General features: G+C 40.8%; 1 protein-coding gene across 4 annotated transcripts in view; it reads right to left on the bottom strand.

The window, feature by feature from the left end:
* Positions 1–11,798, bottom strand: part of LOC111269886 (puromycin-sensitive aminopeptidase-like protein) — a 46,867-nt gene extending 35,069 nt beyond the window's left edge. For 2 of the 4 annotated variants that reach the window (XM_022849785.2, XM_022849788.2), the window contains exon 1: positions 10,594–11,793. In XM_022849785.2, coding sequence (XP_022705520.1) covers positions 10,594–10,697 — 104 coding nt within the window. In that variant the 5' untranslated portion in view covers positions 10,698–11,793. Of the gene's footprint in view, positions 1–10,593 lie in introns of all 4 variants that reach the window. The other 2 variants (XR_015314717.1, XM_022849789.2) reach the window with 2 other exon arrangements.
* Between the last annotated feature and the right edge of the window lie 626 nt (positions 11,799–12,424).

The following is a 12,424-nucleotide window of genomic DNA, read 5'->3' as shown; positions in this document are numbered from 1 at the left end:
GCTTTGTATGGGCCAGACCCGATACAGTGTACGGTATTGCGAGCTATCTTCGATTAAAACCCACCCTGGTGACAGAAACGTGCAATCTGCCAATTCAGTTGTCATGTCAAATCTTTTTTGGTCCAGACTTTTTCCCCGTCCATGTCCTTCCACGCAGGCCTGATGGCAACCGTTCGAGTGGCTCAACCTGCAGCTCTTTGCTAACAATCTCCACCTAAGTCGCCTGTACTAGAAGAAAACAGAACCGCAACTGACCTTCTGTTAGGCGACGATAAGCGTTTTTAACCCGGCGTTTTTCGAGAGTTGTTGTGATTATTTATGGAGTCAGCTGCTATTTTAGCTTGGCCATTCAGCGCCTTCACCTACAGATGCATTCATTCTCACCCGAGATACCGAAGAACTCAGTTAGCTGTACACGATTTAAAGGGCAACGGATACTGAAACGAATACTATTAGTATGTACGAAACCCCCAGGACACTAGCCCCTCAGGGCCAAGACTGACAACTGCGATAATCTTAATCGACTGCTCATCGCGTCACTCTGAACTAGCTTACAAATTCACAAAAACCTCGACAGTATGACAAAAGCGTTCCCTTAAATCTCCTTTTACTCAATAATAGCCTTGTTTTTCTTAGAAAACACCGAATGATTGAGACTCTCGACAACGCAACGCTTCCGCGGCGCACCATTATGACTAAACTAGTAATCCCATTACGTCACGCTAACAATCATCTTAATATAAATACGTTACAAGTAAAGTTTAATATTTCTCAGAAGAAAACCGTGGTGCTAGTACTGTGTTTGTTATTGTATGTTGATGTGTAACTACGCCGCACATTGAGGTAATTCTGCTAAAATCAAATCTAACAAATCGATAGTGAAGCATCAACAACTAAAAAAAAATAACGAAGCTATTGATGAGCTCATTTCCAATCTGGCGTCTAAGATGACTCTGTTTATTTAGCAGTACACATAATAATACGACAGGCGATTGACCCAATAGAGCCCATCACTATATTTAAACAACTACATTCAAGCCTGAACAATGAAGTCTCTGTACAAACAATCGTAGATAGGCCATTTTGCAACAGCCGCTAGGAAATGCCCAAGGCAGAAGTGCCCAAGGCAGCCGCACTTAACCCCCCCCTAAGAATACGTTTCAATAAGAATTTAAATGTATAGTTGGTACCATTCCGAATTAGTATACATCTCGCTATAACTATATGTTCTCTGGAAAAATTATTTATTTGTTTCACTTGATAATCTAGACTACCACAAGCCGAACGCAGCGCATCCTGACTATCCACCAAAATAACTTTGCATATATTCACAGTGTCATGTCTTCTTTCTCTGATAACCTCGCTTATGGCGTCTCAGTACTGATTCGTTCGGCAGTAGTAGCAGACGTTGTAATCCTACGATTGTTCTGCACTTTTTTTTCTGAGCAGTATTGCAGTGGCCTTTATTCGAAACTATATACGTAATCATGTAACAGAAGGCCATGAGGAAGTACACAAGAGCCATGCTTCTTTCATATATGAACGACGAACTAACAACTACCGTAGGGACATAGATTACACCCATGAGACAAGCCTAAGTAAACAGACGTTTTGATCGTCAAGTTGCAAGTGGAGAAAACTTACCATCGTGGGCTATTGTGCTGCATGCGGGGTTCGTGCAGCAGGACAGATAACCTTCTTGTCACTGTTACTGCGGCCGTAAAGGCACGATGAGCCGACGCCGCTGCCTCCTATCAGCTCCAGTAGAAATTCTATTAGACTTATGCACGAAGCTCGTAACACAAGACACGCCGTTATGTACACATGCGAGCGACACATACTTGGCCAGACACTCGACCCGACTCTCCCTCTAACCGTTACCATTGCCCTGTATCCGCGCCATAAAACTTCTTAGCCGTTCTTCAGGCTCTGCTCAGCCACGCTGCTTCCCCGCACCGTCAATACCTTCACCAAAGACGCAAGAACAAGGGGCGGTGGTTGGAGAGTTGGCGTGCTTCAAGCGCCACAAATGCATTTAAGTAGAAGTAAAAGGAGAAACGGGGAATACAAAGGAAGGATGCTGCCGCGCGCGAGCTACAGCCCTATGGCAAAATTGTGAAGTCGTAATCCCGAAAGGAGACGCGCCCGGGCCTCGAAAGCAATACGAACGTCAGCCATCGCCGAGTGGTTCTCAACGTCTGTGACGCGTGATCGTAGTTATATGCACATAAAGACATGTATTCGCTGCCTAAGTACTATAAACTTGAGTAGGCTGAGCAGTTAGTTGCATTCAGTGAAACTTAGCTAAATGTCGAGGAGTGGGTAGGCAAAATGTTACGGACTTGTTGACTAAAGCCTTTCTATAGTGCCATTACTAACTCATGGTAAAGAACTCTAGTATCGTATGTTAGCTATTTTAGATAAGAGAAGCAGCTGTGATGGTTTTTGGAAGGTACACGTTCTAGCCGTAGCATAGTATTCCGTATACCCACCTAAATACAAAATTCTCCTCAATAGAAGGGGTTTCTGGTAGAGGAAAGGCATTTCTGGCTAACATTGCTAAACAAACGGAAAACCAAAACGTATCTGACGTCGTCGTCATATTTTATGTTGGCCCATTGTTCCCTGTTACTTAGGGACATCTATCGAAGGATCAGCGAAGATTATACAAACCGTGGCTTCCATTCACATTCGCGATTTTTTCTAAAGGCGAAAGAGGTAAACCGGATAGCCAAGGCTTTTCTTTTAGTACGGTTACGAATTTTTCGTTCGAAAACAACGCCCATATATCTTAGATTTAGCTCAGTATCTACGAAAGCTGAAAAGTCAAGTAAAGCACAAGTATGAAGAGACTTCACGCTTTTGTTCCAAAATCGACAAAGCAACAAAGCAGCAGGTGCCTTCTCATTACCTAACTAATATCGGTCCAGAATTGAATGTACAAAATAGGTCTCAAAAATCCGTTTCCAAGTGAGGCATTTAGAGAAAACCGGAAGCTTTACTTTACGGCCTTATAGCTACTGCCATCCGCTTGTTGTATTTCATCCTGTCATTGCAAGCAGCAAGCAACCGCTACCCGCCCCAGCCTTATGCGATATTTTAGTATAAAACATTCGTTGTATATTCTCAGTCCCTGCTTTAATAATTCTTTGTTCCAGCCCCTTACAAGTACAGTGAAGGGATAACATTGGTTTCGTTAGATCGAGGAAATATATGAAAATCAATATGTTCCTTACTGAATAAACGGAAAGCAAGTCGTCAGTCAATCCTATAGATCAGCATTGATAGATATTGCGGCGAGTTTTCATAGCAGCAAATATGGGAAAATGATCGAGCTTTCCTCGTTTTATCGAACATGGAATTTCAGAATCGTAACGTTAAATGAACGATTCAGTCTACATTAGTGGCTATAAAACTATCCCCCTTCACGTAACATACGATCTCTGAAGCGGCGACTAGCGACTCCTTCAGCCTATTCATAGGTCGTCTTTACGGCGTTACTTGGCAACGCTTGACTCTGAGGGGCAGTCAGCAATAAGTTTCTTACTAGCTTAGGATATGGACAATTTACATACTGGCTGGGTTGCGCCATTTTTCTTGTTATGTCGACGTTGTGCAAGCTCTGCTAAGACTCATTTTAAGACTGGTCAAAGGAATTTCATAATGAAATTTTCCACCGATCCAATAGACAGCTTCGCAAGGAACTGTAAATTGATTTTTGCTTTGCTGTACTATGTTTTTTCCTGCACACAGTAGAACAATACAAAATACCGGTGTCCGACGTCAAAGCACAGGATTCTAACATAGACCTAAATTTATATCAGACTGTCTAACATCATACGAGTTTATAGCCAGCTCGGAAAGTATTCCATAATTCATCACTATAACATTTCTATAATTCTTCAAAACATAGTGTTGATTAAGGGCGAACAAAAAAAAAATTGCGAAATTGTCTCTGTTTCCCTCCTATATGCCTTTACGGCTTATGAAGCACTACTGTAGATAGGGTAGAAGGCAAAACCGTTACATTTTATTCTACCGAAATGCATTTTTAACGCTTGACTTTATACGAACCAGGCTACACCCAGACAGCACGCCTCATCGCAATCGCAAGCAAGACCCGGACTGGGATTAGACCAAATTTACTTACGCGTCGTATCTTTTGTACACGCGCTGGACAGAAAAATCCATCACAGTCGGTTATATATCACCGGGCACCTATTACTAGCTGTCTTTTTTTTACAAGCTGTCTCTCCATGGTTTCGGTAAACTTTAACTCGTTTTGGTTCAACCCGGGTTTAATGGTCTATATTAGGTACGGAAGAACTAAGTGTAACCAGTTAGTTACACTTAGTGCACTCTAATTAAGATATTCCTTAGACTGCATTTCAAAGAAGATCTACAGTATTATAGTCACGTTGTGACCAAAAAAGAATAGTCTGGTTGGAAAATAGATTAGTTCCATACATTTTATGTAGAAAAAACCGAAGCCGCATCAGCCATGATTTTAAATCAGATCGCAAGTATAGTCTTTATCAATAATGTGTGCGCGTTGCATTAAAAAAAAATATCCAATAAAACTAACATCATCGCATCGCTAATCTCTATTAAAATCGTCTATTGAAACCAACGGTTTCGGTACCCCTAACGCATAAACAACATCACACTATGACGTCAGATATCGATATATAAAAACATTTCTCACAAGATTACGTTTTTGTTTTTGTCTGCCTTTACTAGTGTGCATATTATTTCAACCGTTTTGTTTCAATACACATTAACAAACGTATGCAACCGTTATTCCTGTGCCGCTCCTTCTCCTACATCCAATAGCTAGTTCTCCCAATAGTGCGAATACTAGGACACGAATAAAAATTAACCGCCGTAGAGAACCGTATTAGAAAAACTACTGTGGACGATAGGTGCTTGAGGGTGTTACGATGTTACGGCGCTTGGCGGATACGGCCAGATCGGAGAAAGACGAACATAGAAAACGAAGCAAAGGCAGATATATACACGTTATTGCGCGTTATTGAAGGAGGAAGCTCTGCGCGAAATCGGGGTCTTCCTTCAAGGCCTTGGAGAAAAACCCCTGTTTGCCAAGCGACAGGCAAACACCAACAGCCGCAGAGTATCTTGAATCCATTGACCTAGTGGCCGCCGCCGAGGCAGACGACGCGAGTACATACATATGACCGCTGTGAATGCTTGTTGCAACGAGACCAGACTGGTAGTTGGCCGCTTCGGCGGTTAGAACCGACGATGTAGCCGTTCTGTATGAGTGTAAATACATGTCCACTGCCGCCAATAGAAACACTAACTGACCGAACGCCGACCCGCCTCATCTTCAACATCGCATGCTAGCGCCCCATAGACACGCGTTTGCGTCTATGGGGCGCTGGGTAGCTGGATGATTTCCTTGGATCAGCGCGCCGACTGAATGCATCACTGTGTTTGCCTGTAAAGTACCACTTAAGCGTAATTGACAAGGACAATCTTTGGAAGGGACGAGAAGATCACCGCAACATTGCGTATTGACGACTGAACGAACATCAACCACAAATGGTCTAGCGAGATGGTCGGCAGAGTCTACTGGGAACGAACACTCGCTGGGAGAACGCTATACGTAACAGGTAGGCACCACGAGAATTGACATTACGAAACAGTGAAGCAGGTGAATGCATATGACCTGGCGATAAATATATACACGTGGGGTATACCTTGATTTTTGTGACTCAAAGGTGTGGGCGAATGAAAACGAGAAAGATTATTTAATAATCTTCCTCGACGTCATTACGACTTTATTAATTTAATATGGTCGTAATGACGTTTTTACGTCATATGACAATTATTTCTTCGCTCATATATATATATGCAAATGCTGCTGTATATATTTGAAAAAGCCAAGTTATGGCAAGAAGATACACCTGTCAGGAAACTACTGCTATACTAGTAGGTAAGAGAGCAGAAGTAATGTACACGGGGCAAAGGCGGCTCTTTTCTGAACTGTCCTCCTATCTAAGTTTATAAAGGGCTCGTTAATGACGTGACACTCGAGTAACAGGGCATTTTAGAATGATGTTATGGATGGTCTTCGTATAACTTTCTCACTTGTAGGCTTTGTCTATTTTAGAATCGTAACAACCAACACTATGATGAAGTCATCCATATTAAATTAAGAGAATTTGGCGCTAACTAGTAAGTTTAGCGACTAAGCCTTGATACTGGCTAAGTTATACAAGCTGAACTTTCTGTTTTTTATTGTAAGCTACTAACTAGCATATTAGAACAAGGACCTTACTCGCTTGACTTTTGCTTTTCAGCTACTTCAATTTTCATGCAAACTGGAGAAGCAAAAACTTTTCACATCATTTTGATGTGTATATACATGTATATATAGCAGAGCAGACGGACAGCCTGTGCGATGCCACAATGTGCCAGTATCATTGTCATTGATTCCTGCCAAATCAATAGCGAGCTTAGGCACATCAACTCCGTCGTACCCATTTGGTTAATTATGCTCTGCCAACGGTAGGATAAATAATAAATAAATAGGCAATATGCTAACATAGGATATGCGAATCTAGTGCAGTATGTTTCCACATAAACCGGGCAAAACTGAGCTCTATGACCGGATAAATTCTCCAATTCTTCCCCTTCGGCCATAGCTAAAGAATAACGGTCACTTGGGGTACACGTGAAAAAGGGGCATTGTTCAGAATCTGCAAAAACAATAAGAACACACTGGCATAAGTAAATAGATAATGATTAAATCATTTTACGAGAATGTTGACCACAATGGTGGCCTTGGTTAAATCTTGAACGTGCCCTAAATGTCCGAGTGACATAAAGTTCTAAGACTCGAGAACCTAGCTACAGTTTATTTATTTATTTTCGAAATGGGTACGTCTTAAGGCTGATGACTACTGAAGAAACATTGCGAACACTCGTATGACATGCACAAAAGAGAAGCAAGCTATGCCGGCGATGATCCCCTTCTTGAATTTTTCCTGAAGGACGGCGCAGTGTTAAACACAGGATTACGAGAGCAATATCAAAGCAGTACGACACACTGTGCAACAAGATCCCGTCACCAAGGCTCAACAGGTGAAGCCTGATGGCCTGAAAATAATCTTTCTAAACATGTCTATGCAAAGCTGCTAGGCAAAATCTACTTTTGGCCAGGGACACTGTAAAAGTGAACGCTAACTGCTTCCGTATGTGTCACTCGAGCGACGTTTTCAAAGCTCAGAGCAAGCGAGTTATATAGTTTCTATTTAAAATATGTGTGTCGAAAATTGGGAACGCCAGAAGTGAATATACATATATATGCAAACGGAACAATTGGGAACAAGTAATTAGTATAGAAGAAATTTACAGTTAAATAACCTAACCACCTATCTACCTATTCTCATTGACGAGGATGTATCACAGGTTCAATGAATGACGGATTATTTTTTATTACTTTTATTGGCGTGTATTGCGAGCAGACCCGCCCGCTCGCGACATAAGGAGAAATTTAAACTTATTTTGGTAAACCATAATAAACACACAATGACTCGATCATTTTCGATGTTCACTCAAATCCAAAGACAACTAACGACCAGTGGTCTATCACAGAGTTTACTTTTGGTCTAAAATTTGATTCATTCTAAACGTCTACTTTTGTGTATGTATAGTGATACCTGTACCACTGTCTCCAATGCCTGTTCTCAAGAATGCTGTTTGCAACCTTTCGCTAGACACAAGTTGCTTTCTGCCATCAGAAAGCTCTGTTCCACTGTTTCATTATTGCCGATATTGGACCAAAGTACAACGATACTTTTTGCAGCACCGCCGTAGTCGAACAAACGTGTAAGTACAAATAGAATCAACTTAGATTAAACATAAGTTTAGCCGCTAAAAACAATTTTTTATTTTAAATGCGAGTTAATGCTCTGACCCTGGGAATATTACGACGATGTCAACTGAGAGAAAACACGTCAGTCAGAGATAGCATCGACAAGGGCCTATTAACCACAATCGGACAAAGCAGCACCAATGAACATGTGCTCGCTTCCGTCTAAATTGGTCTCCTGTTTTCTGCCACATAGATATGCAGAAATTTGTACTTCTAGGAGAAGTGTGATGAAAACCATCTGTATCTTAATGACGAATCCATAGGTAATGAAACATGCTATGATCCGAAGCTACACTTCCATGCTTTCCAATGTCAACTTCCTTAATCGACATCGTGAAGTCGCGAAAGAACTTAAAATTGTTACTTATTTAAATAAATACTATTCAAGTCCACATATATACAAGCTTAACAAGCAAACCAACTCACCCACACGATAATGCATTAAGCGTAAATATGACAGTATCAATTAAACCATCTTTCGTAATTTGAATGGGGGCACACGTGTTTTTCTATTATGGCACTTAGGCTTTAGAACGGGTAGCAAGCCTTTTTCGACCCTACGCGCCTGAGCTCCGCATAGTACGAACGTTCTCAAATGAATTGAACACCAGCCTATGTAGAACGAGACGTATAACACATGTAAACCGTGCGTTTGAGGACCACACATATGCAAAGTCCTTTTAACTATTATAGCATGGAACGTCATCCACGCCAGAAATTAAGGCATCGGTATGCAACAGGGTAATACATAAACGTAGACACTTTGGGAAAACGCATTTTTACGCAAGATAACTCAATTTCGTAAATCCTTGTTATCGTTGGGATAACGGAGGTCCGGCTGATCCCTCCACCAGAATAACTGTCGTAATGTACCTTCGCATGTAACGAACCGACAAGTATAACCTACGTTAGATTTGGGAGCTTTTTTAATGCTAGCAGCAGAAAGTCCCACTTATCAGAGCACCGCTGCCGCACCGTGTCCCCAAAGACCTATATTTCAAGTATCTTTTTCCAGCAGGTATACTGCAATCCATACGCAGGAAAACAGCAAACACTTCAATTGGAGCTTGGTTTTTTATGTACAATTGTATTTAAATGCGGTACATTTAAATTTCACATTCGACATATACAGAAAGAAGCGTTTATTTGATATTTTGATATTGTCAAACCTTTAAACTGGTTGACAGAATAAGCAGAATCAGGGACTCAAGTCTCTCCAATGACACGTCCTATACGATGTGATTAAGTAAAGAAACGAATTCTACAAATGTACACGGTAAAATAATTTAATGCAGCTCGATCTACTATGTTTTTTCTTCCACCTCGCCTTTGTCCAACAGTTTCACTTGTTCCAGAGCCGCCTTTTCAAGGGTGGACTGCGAGTAAGTTACAAGTAAAAGTCATGAAGTTATATTGCATCATCCTGCTGGAGTGTATGGGGCAGGATAGGATGGAGTTATACGAGCCGCTGCATTTGGAAAATATATGCGAATCGGATCTCGTCCATGTTAACTTTACAAAAAACTAAAAAACCGGGTGGCCTCGGAGTGCAAGTCAGCACACACAGTTGTTTCTCTGAGGGAAATAATCTCAACGGTTTTACTGGCGTAATGGTCAACGCAGTACGGTTAACCTAAGCACCATAATGCGGATAATTGTGGTCGTAGATCAGCTGAACTTACGATGGATAATTATTTCTATCAAAATCATGGGTAACTACAATAGCTGTATAGCGGTCAATCTGGTTAAGTTGATTTGAGTTTTTAAACACACGGTGCACACATTTTTATCATTATTCATCGCTTTTTAAACAACGCGCAACTCGTCTATGGGCCAATATTTGGGCTGTTGAATATTTGGACTTCGCAAACCTTCATATGAACTTACGGTAGACAAACAAATCATCATCTTTAACTTCACAGTAAGTGATTATAAAGTATCGGCTTCTCTGATTATAACCACCCTTTTTCACTAACAAAAATATGCTTCCTTTAGCCTTAATGAATGCCTGACTTCTTTGCACGAAGTCGTTCCTGGCCTATTGTCCCATTTGTACCCCATAATACCACCCATCCCATTTGACGATATACAATGTATATATCAAGGTCTTGCATTTTTTGCGTCAATTCTTCTCTAAGCCTGTAATAGGACCTACAGGTTGGACTAAACTATGGATATAAATATTATGTACGCAAAAACGATGTAAGGCAAGAGAAAAAAAAAATATATTTATATAATAAAAAGAACCTGTAAGAGCTCTAACAGACGCCACGGGAACACAACAGAATACAAAATATACTTTTAAATTTTATGACATTTATGGTAACCCATTTTGCTTGTACTATGATCAGGACGAGCCTTTCAGTGAAGCATGAAGTTCAATATTTTATTAAATCCATATTTGAAAATAAAATACCTTAATTTAACACTAAAAAAATAAAAAACCTTTTAACTCTATCAAACAAAGCAATTACTTTCGCCCCTTTCAGTTATTTTCATTTTGAATGAATCCTGTAAACTCTCTACTATTTGTCAGTTAACATGGAACAGTATAAAGCTTTTTCTCCGATAACCATACTGCTTGATATCAATATGCACCATTATACGAACCAAAGAAAGTTGTAATATATATGTATATATGCACAGTCAAATAGTTAAATGTACATACAATGATCATGATGATAATAACATACCCTCCACTGCGAGCGGTGAAGACAAACATTAAGGTAAATGCGACGATGAGACAGAGTCCGACGGTGACCATAGCGCAAATGCGCGTAACGGTTGGGGACGGCATTGTCCTTTGTTCACTTAACAGCAAACTGGATGGCTGGAGAGCTGCGTAACAGGCAGCTCGAATGTCTTCTAGCTGCTAGTCACTTTTGTTACCGATGTTCTTGCCAGGAGACGTATTTTGACTCCGAAGAAGAACTTAGCCTCTAATATACTTCCCTAATGCTTTACTGCAGGTGCTAAACAGTACGAGCATTCACTGCTCGTATCAGAAGGTCTAATGGTAGTGCTAGAAGTCCGTGTGGCGCTCTCAGTTGTCACACACACACTCACATTGAGACACACACGCGCACACACATACACACATGCACACACACTCATACATACACACACACACACAAAAACACGCGCGCAAAGAAACACAGTAGATAGGCTCGCGCGCTTGAATAAACGTGCGAACGGGGAAACACTCTAAGATGTATCAGTTTCTTCTTCTGCTTCTGACATCAAGTTCGGTTAACACTGTGTTAACACCGCTGAAGTACTAATGTGATATAGTCATTATAATAACAGCCATAAAGGTGGCGTGCTTCTTCGCGTCGAGGTCTGGCTAGCTAAAGCACAGAAACAACGAATCACTTGTAAAACTCAAAAATGTTTTCCCGTGGTATATTTTTAACAAGCGTCAGCTTGTACTGATTGGCTGGGCGTTGTCGTTCGGTAAACAAAGACAACGCTTAACTACAAATCAGCTGCAACTGACGGCAGCAGTGAATGACGTTTGTCTGGTCGCTTCGCAGATTCGTCCTGTCAATTTCTCAAGACATCCTACCAGTTTTCACAAATGCTGATATTATACTTTTAGCTACAAGAAGTTTGTTACGTTATCAATCACTTATTAAAAACGAAGTACTTCCACTAACTTGAATAAATCAACAGCCAATGTTATCTCCAAAAACTTGTTATATATGTCTAAGCAACTCTTCGCTCCTTGTCCAGTGAATATCATGAGCAGTTCATTCGCTTAAATTTAGATCAAATGGATGTGAGTGTACGTCTTCTACGGTGTGCACAGCCGTTGGATTAAGAAACATTAAAGTACTACGAGTACCGCAAATACACCTATGTAAGCTCCTTCTTAACGACTGGTACAGACTGAATAGGGTCTGCGTCGAAGATCTTACCATTAATGCAGTTTACGCCGCTTAGCCCGCGTGCCCGGAGCCATTCAGAGACGAGTGACCACCAACCGCTCCCTCTCTCAGTAGGAGAGGGATACACGAAACGTCAAAAAACGGGTGAGAGACAGTACGAGTTAGGACTTGTTGACAGGTCAGTTACAAGCGTCATCATTACATAATTTTTCTACTCCCCTTCGCTCCCTTAGAAAAAAAGCAGACGAAGCTATTATTGAATAGGGGCATACGTAATAGAAAAAAACAATTAACATTGCACAACTACGTATTCATGTGTAAGAACTAAGTAAAGTTCAATGACCAACCACTGAAGCCAAACAATTTGGATAGCTGATTGTAGATCTATGATATAGTGAAGCATCTACAGTATGCAACATAATCGATGCCAAAGACAAAAAGCTGAACAGAATTCAATATACTAATTAGACAATTAATTCAATGCATTATTATGTCGTTGACATAAATTCCGATGAATTGACGATTTGGTTATCGGCACGGACTCCAACAGAAATGGCGCTCCTTGATAGCTTTAATGGGTCATATTAAATCGACAATCTATTTGAATCATTTGCGCTCTACTAAGCAACGCGCGAAT

Source organism: Varroa jacobsoni, unplaced genomic scaffold, assembly GCF_002532875.2.
Source record: "Varroa jacobsoni isolate VJ856 unplaced genomic scaffold, vjacob_1.0 scaffold_1423, whole genome shotgun sequence".
Classification (NCBI taxonomy): Eukaryota; Metazoa; Arthropoda; class Arachnida; order Mesostigmata; family Varroidae; genus Varroa; species Varroa jacobsoni.
The sequence above is the reverse complement of the archived record's forward strand: the minus strand, read 5'-3'. Positions and strand labels throughout refer to the sequence as shown.